Source organism: Trichomycterus rosablanca, chromosome 1 (assembly GCF_030014385.1).
Source record: "Trichomycterus rosablanca isolate fTriRos1 chromosome 1, fTriRos1.hap1, whole genome shotgun sequence".
Classification (NCBI taxonomy): domain Eukaryota; kingdom Metazoa; phylum Chordata; class Actinopteri; order Siluriformes; family Trichomycteridae; genus Trichomycterus; species Trichomycterus rosablanca.
The window spans coordinates 40216628-40238013 of record NC_085988.1 but is presented as its reverse complement, the minus strand read 5'-3'; the positions used below and the strand labels follow the sequence as shown (position 1 = coordinate 40238013).

At 38.4% G+C, this 21386-nt stretch overlaps 1 protein-coding gene across 1 annotated transcript in view; it reads right to left on the bottom strand.

The window, feature by feature from the left end:
- The window catches only part of nell2a (neural EGFL like 2a), a 152706-nt gene that overhangs the window by 64764 nt on the left and 66556 nt on the right, over window positions 1-21386 (bottom strand). Inside the window, exons 10-12 of the mRNA XM_063001924.1 lie at window positions 21206-21297; window positions 19739-19838; window positions 17387-17515 (exon numbers count right to left, since the gene is read on the bottom strand). Coding sequence (XP_062857994.1) covers window positions 17387-17515; window positions 19739-19838; window positions 21206-21297 — 321 coding nt within the window. The remainder of the gene's footprint in view (window positions 1-17386; window positions 17516-19738; window positions 19839-21205; window positions 21298-21386) is intronic.

The window sequence follows — 21386 nt, the reverse complement described above, 5'->3', positions numbered from 1 at the left end:
TGTAAACTGGATGCACCTGAGCTCAATTGTGAGCGTCATAGCAAAGGGTGTGAATACTTATGTACCTATTATGTTTAAATGTTTAAATTTTTAATAAATTTACAAAAATGTCTGAAAACATGTTTTCACTTTGTCATTATGGGCTATTTCGTGTAGATTTTTTAAAAGAAAACTATACTCAAATCGGATTTTGAATATGTCTGTAACGTAACAAAATGTGGAAAAAGTGAAGGGGTGTGAATACTTTCTGATGGCACTGTACCTCCTTTTAGATAAAAGGAATAACGTCACCAGTTTTGAGGAACAAAAGTACAAAATAATAAATCAAATTATATTTCAAACTATTGAATGATTCTCATCAGCGCTGAAACCTAATTAAAAACTCAGTTTCTTTAAATATGTGTGTTTTTCTCATGCCTGGGTTATTCCTCTTTTGTTTCCTCACTGTACTTTTTAACAGAGCAACACAGTGGAACACCGAGCAGTGTGAGTGTTGCATAGCAATCTTCTTTCAGGTCAGTATTTGTAAGATGTTTCTAATCTTTCCCCATGCAAGATGTGCAAGATTCCCTCAGGTTCCAACCTCCTAAAAATGCCAAAAAGTAAATAGACTGTTCAAAACTGCTACTTTTAAGTAAACGTAAGAGTAATTTAAATTATGTTATTGTGTATTTGAAATCAAGGCAAATACGATAATTTCAGATTTTAAGTATAGTAATGTAGCAAATTCAGGAGTAAAATAACAAACTGACGTTTTTATCTCTCCTCACACTTCATCAAGAGACTCAGATAACCTTGAGCAGAACGAATGAATGAACGTCTACCCGTTAAGCACTAAATGCCATCCATCCCATCACTCTTTAGTAATGCCAGATAAGGTATCAAAGACATGAAAAATGGATTTGCACTGTGCTTCCTGATCAGAGAATTCTACCAGACTGCATTTTCTCACTCACCCACGCATTCATATTTGTTAAATATCTAACTCTCTCTCTCTCAATAAATCAATCCACCAGTTTATTAAATCATCATTTTACCTGTGTTGCTCTAATGTTCTTCGTGACTTATACACCAATCAGCTATAACATTAAAACCACCTCCTGGTTTCTACACACACTGTCCATTTTATCAGCTCCACTTACAATATAGAAGCACTGATTCTACAATTACTGACTGTAGTCCATCTATTTCTCTACATACCTTTTTGGCCTGCTTTCACCCTGTTCTTCAATGGTCAGGACCCCCACAGGACCACCACAGAGTAGGTTATATTTAGGTGGTGGATCATTCTCAGCACTGCAATGACACTGACATGGTGGTGGTGTGTTAGTGTGCGTTGTGCTGGTATGAGAAAATCAGACACAGCACTGCTGCTGGAGTTTTCAAATACCGTGTCCACTCACTGTCCACTCTATTAGACACTCCTACCTAGTTGGTCCACCTTGTAGATGTAAAGTCAGAGACAATCGCTCATCTATTGCTGCTGTTTGAGCTGGTCATCTTCTAGACCTTCATCAATGCTCACAGGACACTGCCCACTGGGCGCTGTTGGCTGGATGTTTTTGGTTAGTGGACTATTCTCAGTCCAGCAGGGACAGTGATGTGTTTAAAAACTCTATCAGCGCTGCTGTGTCTTATCCACTCATACCAGCACAACACACACTAACACACCACCACCATGTCAGTGTCATTGCAGTGCTGAGAATCATCCACCACCTAAATAATACCTACTCTGTAGTGGTCCTGTGGGGGTCCTGACCATTAAAAAACAGGGTAAAAGCAGGCTAAAAAGGTATGTAGAGGAAAGTGCTTCTATATAGTAAGTGGAACTGATAAAATGGACAGTAAGTGTAGAAACAAGGAGGTGGTCATAATGTTATATCTGATCGGTGTATTATGAAGTATTTTATATAGGTGCACCTAAGATGCTTAAAGTGATTCTACATCTACACCATTAGGATCAGATCTAGCAATCAACAGATTTCTGTCTCTATTAAAGATTCAATTGTACTGATTGTCCTGTCACATTTCAGCCACAAAGTGACTGATCTGCGAATGAGACCATCGCGAATGAGACCTGTGAAATCAATGCACACTTTTATCCAAAGAGTCAGGAGTCAGGAGACTCATTCATAGAAAGAGATAAATGAACAAAGATGTACTTTGACTTTTTAGACTTTTTCTAGTTTTGCTAACCCCATAGCAAATCATGCATCCTTCTCCAGAGACACCTGATTTTAAACATTCAGAAGGATTTTAGTTAGACTGTGAGTGCTAGAGGTACAGAACTGAAAGGGTGCAGTGCAAAGTGTGTTTTAATGTGGCCAGGACCTGTGCATAAAATGTCTCTGTAATAAGCATTAAGTCTAATAAAGTCAAGGGTATGCTACATCAATTGTACAGTGTACAGTATGCAATCCAGTCCCGTATGACTGTTATTTAGTGATCTGTGAGCAGTGCACAATACACACATATTATCAGGACAGACCACCTATTAAATAAAGTGCATAATCAAGGCTGCCCTGTACAGCGCAAGCAAACAAAAAATTATGTTTTATTGGGTAAACACAGTAATTTGGGCATAAGTATTGGAAAAAGTATTTGAGCAAAAACAAAACTCACTTTACAAGTGCTTTTTATTAAGGCTTTTAATCTTGACCATAGAAGTACAAACAGGCTTTAAAGGCTGGTGTTATTGCGATCAAAGCCTAAATATATTTAGAATATTTAAATTTTTCTTTTTCGGTATTTAGCAGATGCTTTTATCCAAAGCGACTTACAGTATACAGTCTAAGCAATTGAGGGTTATGGGCCTATAGTGGCAATCTGGCAGGGGTGGGGTTTCAACTGGCGACCGGTTATATATATATACAGTGTATCACAAAAGTGAGTACACCCCTCACATTTCTGCAAATATTTTATTATATCTTTTCATGGGACAACACTATAGACATGAAACTTGGATATAACTTAGAGTAGTCAGTGTACAACTTGTATAGCAGTGTAGATTTACTGTCGTCTGAAAATAACTCAACACACAGCCATTAATGTCTAAATGGCTGGCAACATAAGTGAATACACCCCACAGTGAACATGTCCAAATTGTGCTGAAAGTGTCAATATTTTGTGTGACCACTATTATTATCCAGCACTGCCTTAACCCTCCTGGGCATGGAATTCACCAGAGCTGCACAGGTTGCTACTGGAATCCTCTTCCACTCCTCCATGATGACATCACGGAGCTGGTGGATGTTAGACACCTTGAACTCCTCCACCTTCCACTTGAGAATGCACCACAGGTGCTCAATTGGGTTTAGTCCATCACCTTTACCTTCAGCTTCCTCAGCAAGGCAGTTGTCATCTTGGAGGTTGTGTTTGGGGTCGTTATCCTGTTGGAAAACTGCCATGAGGCCCAGTTTTCGAAGGGAGGGGATCATGCTCTGTTTCAGAATGTCACAGTACATGTTGGAATTCATGTTTCCCTCAATGAACTGCAGCTCCCCAGTGCCAGCAACACTCATGCAGCCCAAGACCATGATGCTACCACCACCATGCTTGACTGTAGGCAAGATACAGTTGTCTTGGTACTTCTCACCAGGGCGCCGCCACACATGCTGGACACCATCTGAGCCAAACAAGTTTATCTTGGTCTCGTCAGACCACAGGGCATTCCAGTAATCCATGTTCTTGGACTGCTTGTCTTCAGCAAACTGTTTGCGGGCTTTCTTGTGCGTCAGCTTCCTTCTGGGATGACGACCATGCAGACCGAGTTGATGCAGTGTGCGGCGTATGGTCTGAGCACTGACAGGCTGACCTCCCACGTCTTCAACTTCTGCAGCAATGCTGGCAGCACTCATGTGTCTATTTTTTAAAGCCAACCTCTGGATATGACGCCGAACACGTGGACTCAACTTCTTTGGTCGACCCTGGCGAAGCCTGTTCCGAGTGGAACCTGTCCTGGAAAACCGCTGTATGACCTTGGCCACCATGCTGTAGCTCAGTTTCAGGGTGTTAGCAATCTTCTTATAGCCCAGGCCATCTTTGTGGAGAGCAACAATTCTATTTCTCACATCCTCAGAGAGTTCTTTGCCATGAGGTGCCATGTTGAATATCCAGTGGCCAGTATGAGAGAATTGTACCCAAAACACCAAATTTAACAGCCCTGCTCCCCATTTACACCTGGGACCTTGACACATGACACCAGGGAGGGACAACGACACATTTGGGCACAATTTGGACATGTTCACTGTGGGGTGTACTCACTTATGTTGCCAGCTATTTAGACATTAATGGCTGTCTGTTGAGTTATTTTCAGAAGACAGTAAATCTACACTGCTATACAAGTTGTACACTGACTACTCTAAGTTATATCCAAGTTTTATTTCTATAGTGTTGTCCCATGAAAAGATATAATGAAATATTTGCAGAAATGTGAGGGGTGTACTCACTTTTGTGATACACTGTATATATATATATATATATATATATACTGTATATATCAGTCATTCATCAGAGGTTAACCATTAATTCATTGTTTTACCACCGATTTATCACTAGGCGAAAGACAGGAAACACCCTGGACGGGTTGCTAGTCCATCACAAAACACATTTACACACACATATAAGCTACATTGGTTATTTGGATGCTTACAATAATTCTAAAAGCATTTTTGGCTGGGTAACATAATAGCATAATAGTGCAGTGATAAGACATTATTACAAGACTGCTTGCTTGTAATGTTTTATATAGTTTGGTTTCTATTCATGGCATTTCATTAAAAAAGTAAAACTTTTGAACATGGATGAGAGACGTCACAGTTGAATATGTGTCAGAAGTCAGAAGTACTTGCTGTTCCCGTAATAATATTAAGCTAGTTTGACTGTAAACCTGTGTGACCTTTGAAATTCTTGCCACATACACTATTTGCTTTTTAACAGTTAAACAGTTAAAAGAATTAAAATCAGTTGAAACAAAGTCGAAGGTAAACTAGGTAGGTAGCATAGTAACAATGTGGGTTTTGAGGCACCCATTCATTTAGTCTAAATATCATCATTTCCTACAGACTACTAATAAAGATGAGAACGGATGGATGGATGGATGGATGGATGGATGGATGGATGGATGGATGGATGGATGGATAGATAGATAGATAGATAGATAGATAGATAGATAGATAGATAGATAGATAGATAGATAGATAGATAGATAGATAGACAGACAGACAGACAGACAGACAGACAGACAGATAGATAAACATTAAATTATGAGGTATGTGTGTAAACCAGATATTACTCATTTGATTAATTATGGATTTTTTTCTGCTGGCACCAGTGTGTCCTGTTTGGAGTTATATGACTGCTCCCGTTTGCTTGCTTAACGCTCATACTACACAGCTAATAATAAGGCTAGCTAGTTTATTCTAATTAGCCTTTGTGATCCATTGGCTCTAAGAGACTGTGAGTTCACAGAAGGGACCCAGGAAATGAGAGGCACTTGAATGCACTGCCTTAATGTTCTTTCAGTGGGAGTAAGCTGACAAAGAGACAGAATACCTTAAAAGTACCTTGGATCATTAGCAGGATTTGGCGAGGTGTCAACAGAGCCGGCAACGGCACAATCTCTAAAAGCCATGCCGTTGCTATGGCCTCATTAAAGCAAGCTCACAGGCAGTAAATCATCTTACAATATGAGGCGACTCTCGCTGGTCGGCAAAATAAGAAACAATAAAGTAAATAATAGTGTAAACACTTCGAGAGAAAGAATGCACTCTGTCAGGAGGAATTAATGGTACTGAATTATGCTTTCCCATTTAAACCCCCACTTACCCAAAGTACTGGAAGTATCCCTTTGTATGAGTGTGTGGTGTTTTGTTGAGTTCACATACATCACCTACAGACAACTATCACCAATTTTTTTTTTTGCCCAAATAGGTCATTTCAAACCTTTTTAAAGCCTAAGAGAATAATAAGACCTAGGAATGATGCCTGCAACACACCCGAAAATGGGACAAAATAATTTTTATACCTGTGTCATATCAATAATCCAATTAGTAAAAGTTTTTAAAGGTTTGGGAACTAAGGACAGTAGTAATTGTTGCAGTTTTCAAGTGGAATTCTTGACTTTGGCTGCTCAACAGTCACTCATCATACATTTTCAGTAGAAGACAGATCTTGACTGCAACCAGGCCAGTGATGCACACTTACTCTGTGTCTATGAAGCCACAAAGTTTGTAATGCATGCAAAATAAAGCATGGCATTGTCCTGTTGAGCCATGGACTTCCCGGGAAAAGGACAGCCCTATTGTCTCTCTAAAATCCCTAAATACATCTCCACATCAATGGTATGGTCACTGTGTGCTCTGTGCACTAATGCACTCTCAAAACATTAAATATGTTCGCTATTGTTTTTGATAAGGGTCAGAATTGTCCTTTTCATCTTTGCCACTAAAAACAAGCTGAAACGTGGACTCATCCGACCACATCACATGTTTCCACTGTCTTTTGGTTAATGTAAAATGATTTTGGGTTTAGAGAACTCTGCAGTGTTTCAGCATAGACTTGATGTACAGCTTTTTCTTTGTACAATAGAGGTGCACTGTGTTGAGTGACAATGTTTTTTCAAAGAATTCCCGAAGCCCATGTGGCTATATTTATCACAGTAGCATGACGGTTCTAATGCAACTCCATCTGATGGCTCGAAGATCACAAACATTCAACACATTTCCAGTCATGCCCTACAAAAAGATTTGTCTGGATTCCTAGAATGAATGTGTTTACAATATTATGTATTGTAGATGGTGAACGATCCCTACAAGCCCTAAACTACTAACTAAACTTTTTTTGGAATGTGTTACAGGCTTGAAATGCAGGAATGGATGTATATTACCATGTGAACTGAAGCTGACCAGAAAAAACATGAAATATCTTGAATGTATACTGTCTGCAAAAAATAAAAGTCATTGTATTTTTTTACTACATTTTCCACACTGTCCAAACTTTTCTGATTTGGGGTTGCATCTTCACAGTGTACATCTCTTTCAGAATCCTAAACTACAGTATCCATCATTTTAGCTGTGTCTCACTGTACTTAATATCAAATTATAGCAAATGTTAGAACAGAGAAGCATTTTCAGTATCAGATTCTTCTTATTTCTCAGCAATTTATATTCCAATTTCCACACATATAAACACTTAGCGTTGTTATTATGTGACTTCAGGTAGGTAACATTAGCACATAGCTAGCAGGCTATCTAGACAGCAAACCAGCTTGCTAGACAGACTCCCTCTGCCTGTGCTCCACAGCTGGGAGCCATGAAGCAGGTCACAAACAGATGGCAAGCTAATTGCTAACAAGTACAAACAAGTTCAATATCAGGACTGAAACAATGATTTCCAAGCCAAACACGTCAAATATTTCATAACCTTGCATTTGTGTAAATGCAATTTCTAGGGATTTAAATGTGAATTGTTCATTTAATTGCAGTTAAAAATATTTAACAAAGCCAACAAAATAAGTATTTATAACTCTAAACAATTGTACAGAGCTAAATTTTGCTTTAAATAAAGTCTTCAGTAGTTAAATGTTACAGCAAATATACAAAGAAAATGATAATAATGTAGTAATTTAGAGTAGCAGGATATTTTAAATACTGTATGTAAGGTCAGTTTTACAACCCCTACATAGTACTGCTTAAATTCAAATTAAAATGTCCTAAAAGTGAGTACTTTGATAACAAAAATCCAAGAATATTTTCTCTGGACAGTAGTTAAGGTACTGGACTAGTGATCAGCAGGTTGTTGGTACAAGCCCCAGCACTGTTGGGGACCTTAATTAAAACACTTAACCCTCAATTGCTTGAACTATACAGCCATAACATTAAAACCACCTCCTGGTTTCTACACTGACTGTCCATTTTATCAGCGCCACTGACCATATAGAAGTACTTTGTAGTTCTACAATTACTGACTGTAGTCCATCTGTTTCTCTACATACATTTTTAGCCTGCTTTCACCCTGTTCTTCAATGGTCAGGACCCTCACAGAGCAGGTATTATTTGGGTAGTGGGTCATTCTCAGCACTGCAGTGACAATGACATGGTGGTGGTGTGTTAGTGTGTGTTGTGCTGGTATAGCGCTGCTGAAGATTTTAAATACCATGTCCACTCATTGTCCACTCTATTAGACACTCCTACCTAGTTGGTCCACCTTGTAGATGTAAAGTCAGGGACGATCACTCATCTATTGCTGCTGTTTGAGTTGGTCATCTTCTAGACCTTCATCAGTGGTCACAGGATGCTGCCCACGAGACGCTGTTGGCTGGATATTTTTGGTTGGTGGACTATTCTCAGTCCAGCAGTGACAGTGAGGTGTATAAAAACTCCATCAGCGCTGCTGTGTCTTATCCACTCATACCAGCACAACACACACTAACACACCACCACCATGTCAGTGTCACTGCAGTGCTGAGAATGATCCAACACCCAAATAATACCTACACTGTAGTGGTCCTGTGGGGGTCCTGACCAATAAAGAACAGCATGAAAGGGGGCTAAAAAAGCATGCAGAGAAACAGATGGACTACAGTCAGTAATTGTAGAACTACAAAGTGCTTCTATATGGTAAGTGGAGCTGATAAAATGGACAGTGAGTGTAGAAACAAGGAGGTGGTTTTAATGTTATGGCTGATCAGTGTATATACTGTCACAATTGTTAGTCGCTTTTAATAAAGGCAGCTGCTAAATGCCTAAAATGTAAATGTCTTGAGTTCAAAGGCACTAATTCAGCAGATAAATCCAGGCCAGATGTCCCAGCTGAATCCTAATAACCAAAATTATAGCTGACAATAAAGCTGCATGCTAAGCAGACTTAACACTGTTAATCTAGTACCTATACATTGTTTATTTGGTGTCATTCTGCAATTAATTACATTAATTCTAGCTGCTTATCTGGCAGCATTCATCCATTTTCTCCTGTGAACTGCCTCCGGTGTGCTTATATTTTCCTGTCTATAGCAGGTAGAAGATGAAATTCCAATCTAAGTGTATTACTGGTTTGTCAAGATCTCCTGCCCACACATTGTGTGTATGCCCTGAAGGTCACTCTGACCAAACTATGGTCGTGTCATCTTCCTCACCCTCTCTTGCTGACTTCCGCTCAGCCGTAATTACATCTGGGATTGGGCTGCGCTTCTTCAGCCAATGCCAATTAACCCCCTCCACCTACTGACATTTTACACTCAAACTCAATCAAACAAAGCCTGTCAACACGTTATTTGACTCTCATTCCGAACCATGGTCCTGCAATCCCAAGGGTTTACGTAGTCAAATAAAACATCATTATATAAGTAAGTATTTTAATAAGAATGTTCGTATGATAAAAGTGAACATTACGTAATACAATTGGCTTTATAAATAAGTATAATGCTTCACTAATGTGCTTTTCAGCTGCAATGGCTGCATACTCAGTAATTCATAAAACTGAAGTCTATACGCCTTGCTAAAGGAGGTTCTACCAGTTAATAAATACACAAGTTCTTACACCTTTCCAGGCCAGACAGTTTTGAAAAGACTGTACTGTTAGTTTAGGAATATTGGATTTTCAGTTATGATATTATGACTTCAAAAGGATATATTCAGGCATCTCAAGAATCTAAATTTTTTATCGATTTTGATAACACACCATGTCTAAATTACTCCATTCACATAGTTGCAAAAAAATGTGTGTGAAGGTTTTGGAATAACATTGATTTCTGAGTTAATAGAAAATTAAAATGTTTTCATTCTTCATCTCCCTAAACTGCACAGCAACTGGATCCCTGATTGCAGTCAAGGTGGGTATATTGCTGCTCATGCCTCCTCTGACCCATGCACAGCCCTTAGCAGAACCCTTTTACCCATGCATTCTGCGCATTCTGGCGCCTCTCTATCTGCTAACCAGTGTCTTTATACAGCGTTTGAAGACCCCACCCACATAGTCCGGTCAACCCACCCTAGAAGAAACATGTCTGCTGTAGGCACTGCCAGTTATGCCCGCTAGATTGCGCCCAGCCGACCGGTGGTAACGCCGAGTTTCGAACCGAGGAGTTCAGAATCTCGGCGCTGGTGTGCTAGCGGAATATCCTGCTGCGCCACCTGGGCACCTGTATTAACACAATAATGAATTATTTACATAATAAATAATTTCTCCAAAAGTCAGGTGTATTAATCATTGCCACAGCACAGTTCAGCTTACTCAACTGAGATGATGTAGCATGGATGCAGCAAGGATGTTCTACCAGTTACAAAAAGTTAGGGTTCCCTGTTTTTAGCCTGTAATGTAAATTATTAACTAATGTGTTTAATAAAGACATGAATATGACAATTATTTGTGTACTAGATTGTGTTAGCGACATATAAAAAATAAAGGGTGTATGTGGGGTTGTGCTTTGTGCAAGGCTAGAGTGATAGTGTTAAAAACACATACTCACTGTAAATAAAAGTGGAATAACATCTACCAAGGGGGGGGGGCTTTTTGCCATTAACAAAAAGCACATAATCTACTCTCATCAAAGTGATATGGCTAGCTTTATTGCTTAGAGATTTGTTCTTGCAGGAGCCTATTCACTTATGCAGATACTAATGCAGTGAGCTTGATTTTCTTTTCTAGGTGACACACTGTACACTACAGAAGCCTTAAGGGAAATAGGTTCATCTTGAACTGGACTTCTTACCTTTAAAAAAGGCAGTTTTACAGGATAAAGTGATTCTGTTACTCATCATATATCGGCAGCTTCAGGCATTCGAAAGTACTTTAAATAGATTGGCTCTAGTGGTTACAAGGTAAATTACCACACCAGATACAACACACTAATTAGCTTAAAAGCTAAGTTTTTAATTGTTGCTAGTAGAGACTGTGGATTCTTTGTTTTTCAGGTGCTTATAATACATTTGATTTGTTTACATCTTTTTAACGTGTTATTGTGCTCTTCAAATATTAAATACTTTGTACTTTGTCACTCAACGTCCCTTAAACTTGAAATTTTTGAAACTTTTCCCTTATACTAGACATGTGTGTGCTTGGCTTAAGCGGTGCGGTAAAGTGTCATTAAAGTTTGAATATAAGACGAATCTGCATTTGTGTGGAATAACCGTCAAATTCATTCTGAGAGCGTCCACATGTCCACATATCTGTGTTTAGCTGGATTTTTCTCCTGTTTTACTTTTAAACTTGTGTTACAGCTCAGGGTTCTGAGAAATTGTAAGAATCAGCTTTTCCAAGAGAGTCTAAAACACTTATCATAAAAAAAAACTGATGTGACAATGTATTGAAAGAATAACATAGGAACACTAAACTTCTCTTAATTATTACTGCTTATAAGTTCTCTACACTAATGAAATTCCTCGCTCGTTGTGTAAGTACAATAAGTCACACTAAGCTTTGTGCACCAGCACACTCCATAAAAAATAACGGCACAGGCGGCACAAAAGCGGTTTTGTCACTTCTCATGTGAATGCGCCCTTACTAAACTCACTAAGGAATACGGTATTCCAAGATCAAGCATCTCCACGATTAAGAAGCATAAGGAAACAATAAAGAAGTACAAATAAGGTGCAGATTTTATTGTATTTTTTTGTTAATTTTTTACTGTTTTTCAATTACATTTCAGTGTTTTTATATTATACTTGTGTTATTGTCAGTGTATAAGTGTCAAACACCTCCATTATTTTACACTAGCCTAAAATATATGCAGTTCCACGAGACCATGGAACGCATTAACAGGTTTGCCATATATTCTTATGAGAAAAATACCTTGAAACTCAATGCCTTTTAAACTCAACGCCACTTCCAGAATCAACTGACATTGAGTTTCAAGGTATCACTGTATATTAAAAACAGAAATAGTAGGAACAGTTAAATATTGACCCATGCACCTTTAATTTCAATTTCTATTATAACCCACTGAGAATGCTATTTGCTTTTAAAAAGCACATCCTTGTGTGTGTGTGTGTGTGTGTGTGTGTGTGTGTGTGTAGCATGCCGAATGCACACATACTGAGCACACATGCAATGCAAGCACTGCAAATCCACACGGTAACAAAGGCCTAAGAATTTTAAGAGTGGTTACAATATGTTATATTTAGGTCAGTCAAAAACACCTAGGTGCACTGTAATTCACTTTTACTATACTTTATTATATATTTTATTTATGCAACGGGAAAAATGTGACATTTTTTATGTGTATTTTGTTTCCTGTTCTCCAGGTACTTGCTGGTTTCCTCTCGTTATCCAAAACAATATGTGAAATTGCCCCTGGGTGTGAGTTAAAACATTGTGAGGGTGTGATGCCCTGCAAGGCATTATCCCTATGTCCACCACAACACTGACCAGGATTAGGCAGTAATGGAATTATGCATCAGTATTTTTAATACATGTCCTGTACAAATAAGTAATGCAATATCACTTAATAAAAAAAATGCAAACCAAACAAGACAAACCCCAAAGTTTTTGAAGCCTCCCCATCAAGTGTACTAGTAATTTGTTCACTCTTATTTGCAAATCTTAGAAATCTTCTGTTTTTGCAAACAGTGCCATGTTAGAAAATACATCTGCTTTTTGAGTGCAGCCATCAAAAGGAGAAATAGAGGCCCTCAGCTTTTCTGTCTTACAAAGCAGAACTCTTCTAACAAGTATCCCCTGAGTCTCTACCCCTCCACCGACAGCATAAAAAAATGAAAGGGGACTGATCTCATCGTCAGAGTCTATTTTGAGCTCAGCGACACAGATGACAACTTTAAAGAAGTTGCTCTTCGTGTTCTCTGCCATCCTTAAAAAGTGCCACTGAATCTAGGAGGATGCTGAGAACAGAAAACAATGGAGAATTAATGAGGTGAAAGTCTGTGGAAGCTAGTGCTTCTCTGCCTTTGGACTGGAATCTGCCAACACTTTATGTTTGATAAGAATCTAAGTTTGGAGATAAAAGGAAATGATGATTTCTTGTTGTTGCCTTTTAACATACATAATCAGGAATGCAGGAAAATAAAAGCAAACAGCTGCTTAAACTTGCTGTACAATTTGAATGTTTACTTAATTAAAAAGTTTCAGCAAACGTGTCTAAATTATTCAGTTCGTGTAGTTGCAGGAAAAGGCCTGTGAAGGTTTTGGAATAACATTGATTTCTGAATTAAGTCATTAATTGTGAAATGATAGTGCCATTTATCATATCTCTAAACTGCACAACAACTGTTAAACTTACTGTGTATTGTATTGAACACATTAATGGACTATTAACAGGGTAAATTATTTCTCCAAAAGTCAGATGTTCTAATCATTGCCACATCCAGGTTCAGCTGGTGAGGTGGGATGGGGTGACAACCATTGTGACAACCAGTTTTCATTTCTGTTCAATCATCTCAATCATCTATCATAAATCATCCTTTAATTTCCTTTAGGATTGATAAAGTATCTATCTATCTGTCTGTCTGTCTGTCTGTCTGTCTATCTATTTTTCCATGCTTTCTCTGCAATGGCACGGCAGTAGGCATGATTCTGTAACTGTGCCTCCCCACCAATCTCCACATAAGGTAGGCACATAACAACACTACAAAAACACTGCTCCCAAACATTTGGCAGAGGTTACATGCACACACACACCAAAACACTTATCACAACAATAAACAACTTTTCCTATTCATGTTAATCTCAAGAGGAAAGAAGTATATGCATATTTAAACGAGCTTCAACACAGCTATGGTTGTGTCTATCAGCCAAATAATAGCAGCTGAATATTGTAGCATGCAAGTAAACCAAACGTAAGTAAATCAACAACAGAATGGTTTGAAGGGAGGAAAATGCGTGTTTTAAAGCAATGGTCCCCAACCACCGGGCCGCGGACCCATAACGATCCGTGGGTCATTTATTACCGGGCCGCACAGAAAGAATAAATAATTTAAGATCGCTACAAGAGCAATTAAATTTTAAAAACTCCTTGAGTGTTATTGCCTCCAATCACCACTAGGTGAGAGCAGCGTCTTGTTGCAGTGAAAAAAGCTTAGGATTCACACTGATTTTCCATTCTATAGTTATTCTATTTTATATCCTCCCGCCCCCACCGGTCCGTGAAATAATATTTTATATAAAACTGATCCGTGGTGCAAAAAAGGTTGAGAAGGGCTGTTTTAAAGTCCATACTTTCACCCAACTAAGATGCCATTAAATGATCCTTTGCAAACAATGGTCTAAACTCTATCCTTCTACCAGTTTCTAGCCTGGAATATAAATAATTAATTAATGTGTTTAATAAAAAAAATAATTATGACAAATGTTTTTGTAGTAGAATGTGTCTAGTTTGATGCTAAGATTTGCAATCTAAACCTTTCATGTCTCATCATTTGATCATGAGTGATTTGCAATTAACAAAAACACTTCAGCATGTCTAGTAGGTCTCATGCCAGGCACTGTCACATCAAGTGTTACTTTGAACATTTTGTGTCTAGCACAAACACACACAAACATACAGCACTATATAAAAACATAAGAAAACAATAAAAAAAGTGTGTTTTTTTCTTTGCTACCAGGTGTTTCACTGAAATAGAAAAAATACATGATGAATTGTTGCTAAAGTAGGGCACTATTACTTCTGTTTCAGCACAGAATGTTTCAAGGTTTCACTGTGTTTGTATTTTGGATTACACTTAACACCACTGTAATAGCATTACTGTTCTATTAATTATATTACACGTATTCATTTCAGTAGTAAAAAACTAATTTCTTTATGACATTAATTTAATACAAGTTAGTCTCACAAAGCTTTGCACTCAAGGTTAAAGAATTCCTGTGAAAGATGTCAACTTGAAAAGTCCATTACTCTTAAGTAGAGCTTAAACCAGCGAGGACCACTGAGCTCTGCATTAATATTAAATCTGCATGGAAGATAGCATGTTTAATTATGCATATTCTTTCGCTCTTCTGTAATTAGCTGGCGACTGCTCGCTCGTGGCATATGTAAAAGCATTGCAGGGTGACTGATGGCCCGTACATGTCGGTGCAGGTTTATTTTTGGCTGAGATTTTTTCATTACAGATCTGTCTGATCTATGCAGAGGTAGAAGCAGGACCCAGCAAAGCTTTTAGAACCGTTCGGTGTGATTCATTAGCCATGCTAGATAAGTAGGTCAGACACATGGGCAGGGAGAAACCTTGATAAGAAACCTGAAAAGAAACCTGGGGTTGATGTCTTACTCCTGCTGAAGGTGAACAGCAGTTCTCTAACAGAAAGAGATAGAACAGGAATGGATATATCTAACACACTACTATCAGGCAGTGCTCTTTTGACCATCAGTGGACACAGTGGTACTCTTTTGCTTAACCACAGTTGACAAAACCACACCATTTCATACATATGGGTGACAAATTAAAGGAAACAAGGACAATTATAAAGTTCCTTAGTAGAGTGCTGGTCCACCATGGGTGGTCAAAACAGCAAAAAAAAATGAAAGTTCAGTCCACAGAAGCATGACCTTAACCCCACTGAAAACCTATGGGATGAACTGCTATCCAAGCCTTTGTATCAAACGTCAGTCCTTGACCTATCAAATGGTCTTTTGACCAGAAAAGTGCATGCTATTACAGCTACAGGGGCAGGACAAACTTCATATTAACCCCCATAGTTTTGGAATTGTAATTAATGTGTAACATAGTAGTACATAGTATACTGTTGTACTTCATATGACTATGTATCTATGCATATTTTCATATTTGTCAAACCATTTAGTGACCCTTTATGTCATGGCTGTATCAGCAGAATAGAAACATTGTCATACTGATGACGTCCAGAATCAAATATTTATATATACTACATAGCATGTGTTATGCAGTACAGCTGTCTGAAAGCACTGAAATTTGTTATGTATAAATGTACACCGATCAGCCATAACATTAAAACCACCTCCTTGTTTCTATACTCACTGTCCATTTTATCAGCGCCACTTACAATATAGAAGCACTTCGTAGTTCTACAATCACTGACTGAAGTCCATATATTTCTCTACATACTCTTTAACCTGCTTTCACCCTGTTCTTCAATGGTCAGGACCCCACAGGACCACCACAGAGCAGGTATTATTTAGGTGGTGGATGATTCTCAGCACTGCAGTTACAATGACATGGTGGTGGTGTGTTAGTGTGTGTTGTGCTGGTATGAGTGGATCAGACACAGCAGCGCTGCTGGAGTTTTTAAATACGATGTCCACTCACTGTCCACATTATTAGACACTCCTACCTAGTTGGTCCACCTTGTAGATGTAAAGTCAGAGACGATCTCTCATCTATTGCTGCTGTTTGAGTTGGCCATCTTCTAGACCTTCATCAGTGGTCACAGGACGCTGCCCACTGGGCGCTGTTGGCTGGATATTTTTGATTGGTGGACTATTCTCAGTCCAGCAGTGACAGTGAGGTGTTTAAACACTCCATCAGCATTTCTGTGTTATATCCACTCATACCAGCACAACACACACTAACACACCACCACCATGTCATTGTCACTGCAGTGCTGAGAATGATCCACCACCTAAATAATACCTGCTCTGTAGTGCTCCTGGGAGAGTCCTGACCATTGAAGAACAGCATGAAAGGGGGCTAACAAAGCATGCAGAAACTACAGATTGTAGAACTATAAAGTGCTTCTATATGGTAAGTGGAGCTGATAAAATGAACAGTGAGTGTAAAAACAAGGAGGTGGTGTTAATGTTATGGCTGATCAATGTATGTCAGTCATTTTCAGATGTTCTAATAAGTGTAACATGTCCTACACATACTGTCATAATTCCAAATGTCAAAAACCAACATAAGTATTAAGTTTAGCAATTATGTTGCCCAAGGTCACGGGATTTCTACACCCATTATTTGGAGGGTAGTAATATTCAATATTTAATATAAGCTGCTGTCCTGCCATGTTAAATGTTCACTTAAGATCAAAGAAAGACCACAGATTATTTTCCCAATTATTAATCAGCTACCATAACTAGAATAAGAAAATCGTACAGATTAAAAAATTATGTGCATATTAGGACCTCAAAGAGCATTTAATTGCAAGAAGTGGTTTTCTTAAAATAACCTCTGTAAAAATGGAAATTGAGGACAACCTACTTTGCCTTTATGAGTTCACCTTAATCAGATACCTATTTCATGTAATTTTAATAGGCAAAATCCAATTAACAACAAAGAAATGGTGTGATGCTTTTTTACACAGTAATGTAAAATATAATACACTGTCAAGAGATAAGGCTTTCTAATTTACATATAGGCACAAAGAAAAATCACCACTGTCTTTCTTTAGTGTTTCACTGCATTAATGCAGCATTTTTTTACCTGACTACATGCAAAATCCCTGGAAGAGCACACTGACAGCTTACCTTCACAGTATGCATTGTCTGGGCGAAGAGGACGGAAACCCTCTTTGCAGACGCAGCTCGCTCCTGCTTCCAGATTCAGACAGTCTGAGTGCTCCATGCAAGTATTTCTCTCCGCACAGAAATCATGGCCTTAAAGATACAGAAAAATTCATTTTGATAGCCATGGTTATTATACAAAGTACAATTTAAAAAATGTCTGCACCATACATATAATTCAAATAGATAGGGAAAGCAGTCATTTCTGACCTACACGTATTGTTTTCATCTTTCATTGATGTTTACAAATATATTTTATCAAATGTCAAATGCTGTCAAACAATAACAAAAGACTTGTTTATGAGCAGGGATAGGTCAAAGCTTGTCTAAAACAAAAGCTTGAGCAAATAGTCCCAGAGCCTAAGGAGCAACACAGTATTAAGGAATTTAGGGATTGAACCTTGACAACCTTAGAAGGTTTAGAAAGTCTGGAGAATTCTCAGTACATAAGGTGCAAGACCAAAAACCAATTTTGAATGTCAGTGATCTTCGCAATCCCGCAGAGATTGTACTGAATTAAAAAATTGTAAGTAAAGATAGGTTAATGCTAAGTTCAGAAAAGCTTTATTTAAGAGTGGTTTAAGGCAGGGGTTTTCAACCTTTTTGGACATGCGCCCCCCTTCGTGTGCCAACCGTGAACTTGCGCCCCCCCCTCCCCCAACTTGCGCCACGCCCCCTCCCCTTCGTCAACCACCGCACAGAAATCATTGAGAAAGCTTCTGACAAGCTAAAAGAACGGAGAGATGACTGAGAAAAGAAACTTACGCTGCGCTTAAAATGAATTGACTCCCGAGTCACTTATAATCGATACTGTGAACAGAGCGTCTCTCTTAAAGACACAAACACGTCCTATAACACCGGTCGTTGCTTTTGACACCGGTTATCTTCGCTGTGAGCCCTATTTTGAAGGTTTTTTTCAGACGGAACTGAATAACATTAAACGTGCGTGTGAGCGTGGTCAGTTAGAGTAATGAAATATGTCTCCCGTGGGTGAAAAATGAATTGCTTTAGTTTTAGAAGTAAAAAGATCTCGTAATACCACGCCCCCCCGGTCAGGCACTCGCACCCCCCACCCCAGACAAGTAGGGCGCGCCCCACAGGTTGAAAACCCCTGGTTTAAGGAATACCAGGATAAATTCAAGCTCCTGTATCCTGCAAAGCAGATTTCCACCTTTTTAACCCTATAATATTGGCCCTTGCTCCTTATTTTTGATGCTCATACACTATATGGCCAAAAGCATGTGGACAACTAACCATGAGCCTGTTGGACATCCCATTCCAAAACCATGGGCATTCTAATAAAGTTGTCCCTCCCAACCTTGTAGCTAGTCAGTCTGTCCACATAATATTTAAATAGGTCTTTACACCTCGCTTTGTGCACATGGAGCACAGTAATGCTGGAACACTGAAGAGCCAAAACAAATTAAGTATATAATATATTTTATATAACTTATTTAATACAGCTGCTAGAAATGAATGTGGCCAAAGCACTTGAACTTAATAATCAAAAGGAATGTCCAGACTCTTTTAGTTACATAGTGTATATTTTTATATTGCATTATTTTCATATGTTTTAATAAAAAAAACACAAGCCTCTTAAAACTTATAAGCCAAAGCAAATAATCAAAGACTTTACATTTACATTTTCAGCATTTAGCAGACGCTTTTATCCAAAGCAAGTTACAGTACTGTGACAGTATACTGTCTTAGCAATTGAGGGTTAAGGGCCTTGCTCAAGGGCCCACCAGTGGCAACCTGGCAGTGGTGGGGTTTGAACCAGCGACCTTTTGATTACTAGTCCAGTACCTTAACCGCTAGGCTTAAACTGCCCACCAATAGAAGCAAAGTATTTGAATTCATAATTATTATTAATGGTTAAAAACTAGCCTGGGCCCAGATAAATTGGAGGGTTGCATCAAAAAGGGCATCTAGCGTAAAAAAAAAAACTGTGCCAAATCAGATATGAAGACAAATGATCCACTGTGGTGCCTCATAACAGAAGCAGACCAAATGAATTACTCATAAAAAGTTAAGAACTCAGATCTAAAATTGGACTTAAAATTTAATCTACAAAATAGACAATATAAACATTGCATTACTTTGCACTAATTAGGCTGTAAGCTCAATAACAGATTACATTAAGCATAGTAATTACCACACCTCAGTAATTAATGTATATCAGTGACATTATAATTAAAACTATAATAATTTTTCCTCATTTATTATTGCAGCATTTAACTTGTTCTTTGATGTCTGCCCACACACTGTATACGCTCATATTCCTATGTATAGAGTAATGGTGTAGATCAGACTCACCTCTACAAACTGTGCAGCATCTGTCAGTAAGAGTCACCTGCTGTGTTTCAGCACAGTTAAGCTCAGGACACTCTTGTTGAACTCGGTGCAGTGTATGGTCCTGTTTACACACAAAATACACAACTTAGCTTTGTGTCTTTAGAACAAATTACTAAAAGTTTGGACTGCCTGATCAAATACCATGTTTTTTTTCATTTTCTATGCAAAATGTTAACACATCTTCCAAATTTTTGCACATTATAGTGCACAGTTACTATTTATTCACGGAATTTAACAATCTAAAAAAATTGTCTGTTTTATCACTGCTTCCTATTAGGGGTCGCAGTGGGTCTGATTTACTGAGCACAAGGCAGGAAACTCAAAAATAAAACATAGAATATACTATGTTTAAACAACACTTTTGGTTTAATTTTGTGTTAATTTTAGCAATTAAACAGTAATTGTGTATTACAATAAGCAAAACTTTGGGCAGATAAACAAAGCATGACATTTGACCAGATGTGTCCAAATTCTTACATACATTTTTAGGCAATGTCGTTTAACAAGCACATATCTATATACAGAGATCATTTGCCACTAAGTACTATTCACCATTGTAGATTTATTTGTAGTATTAATAAACATAGCAAATGCTCTATTTGTTATTAGTAACTACAGGAAGAATTGACTATTTTATTTTTTAATTTATTTGATGCTCTTAAGAGGTTAAACTCCCAATTTAAGGCATGTATCAACATGTATGCATCGTTGTTAATAAACAACTTTTTTTATATTTTATTGCATTTTCTCCCAATTTAGCGTAGTCAATTTGTCTTTTGCTGCTGGGGGATCCCTGATAGCAGTCGAGGTGAGTATATTGCTGCTCACGCCTCCTCCGACCCGCGTGCAGCCCTTAGCAGAACCCTTTTTTACCCATGCATTCTGCACAGGCGCCTCTCTATCTGCCAATCAGGGTCCTTACACAGCGTTTGAGGACCCCACCCACATAGTCCAGACATCCCGCCCTAGCAGAACCGTGTCTGCTAAAGGCACTGCCAATTATGCCTGCTAGATGGCATCCAGCCGACTGGTGGCAATGCCCAGTTTCGAACCAAAGAGTTCAGAATCTCGGCACTGGTGTGCTAGCGGAATGTCCCGCTGTGCCACCTGAGTGCCAGACAACTTTTTTTTAAACCAGTTATGCTGTCTTTTGCTGTTGTTGATGACAAGAGGATCTTTTCTTCTGCCAACCCAATCAGAACTGAGAATCAGTCATTAGCCAATCCTTCTGAAGAAAAATTAGCAGTTATTATGAGCTTTAAAAGAGCTGATCTTTTGTCAGTGAACTAACTTATTTACTGTCAAAACTGACAAATTTTGTTAAAAATTAAAAATGATGTAGAACTTTAATGTTTTGGCCCCTTGTGATTCAAGACTATGCAGTCAAAAAACACCCGTTTAGAGTTTTGTTTCAAGCTGAGATCTTACCCTGCATTCAAACAGTGTACACACTCCACTGGGATGATGCACGGCTCTCCTGTCACCCTCCACCAACTCCTGTCCAGAAAGCATGCACATAGCTGCACACATAGACACATACACACCCATACAAAAAAACAGGCACACACACAGAAAGAACACATTTTAAAAAGTGCAGCCTTTTGTAAAG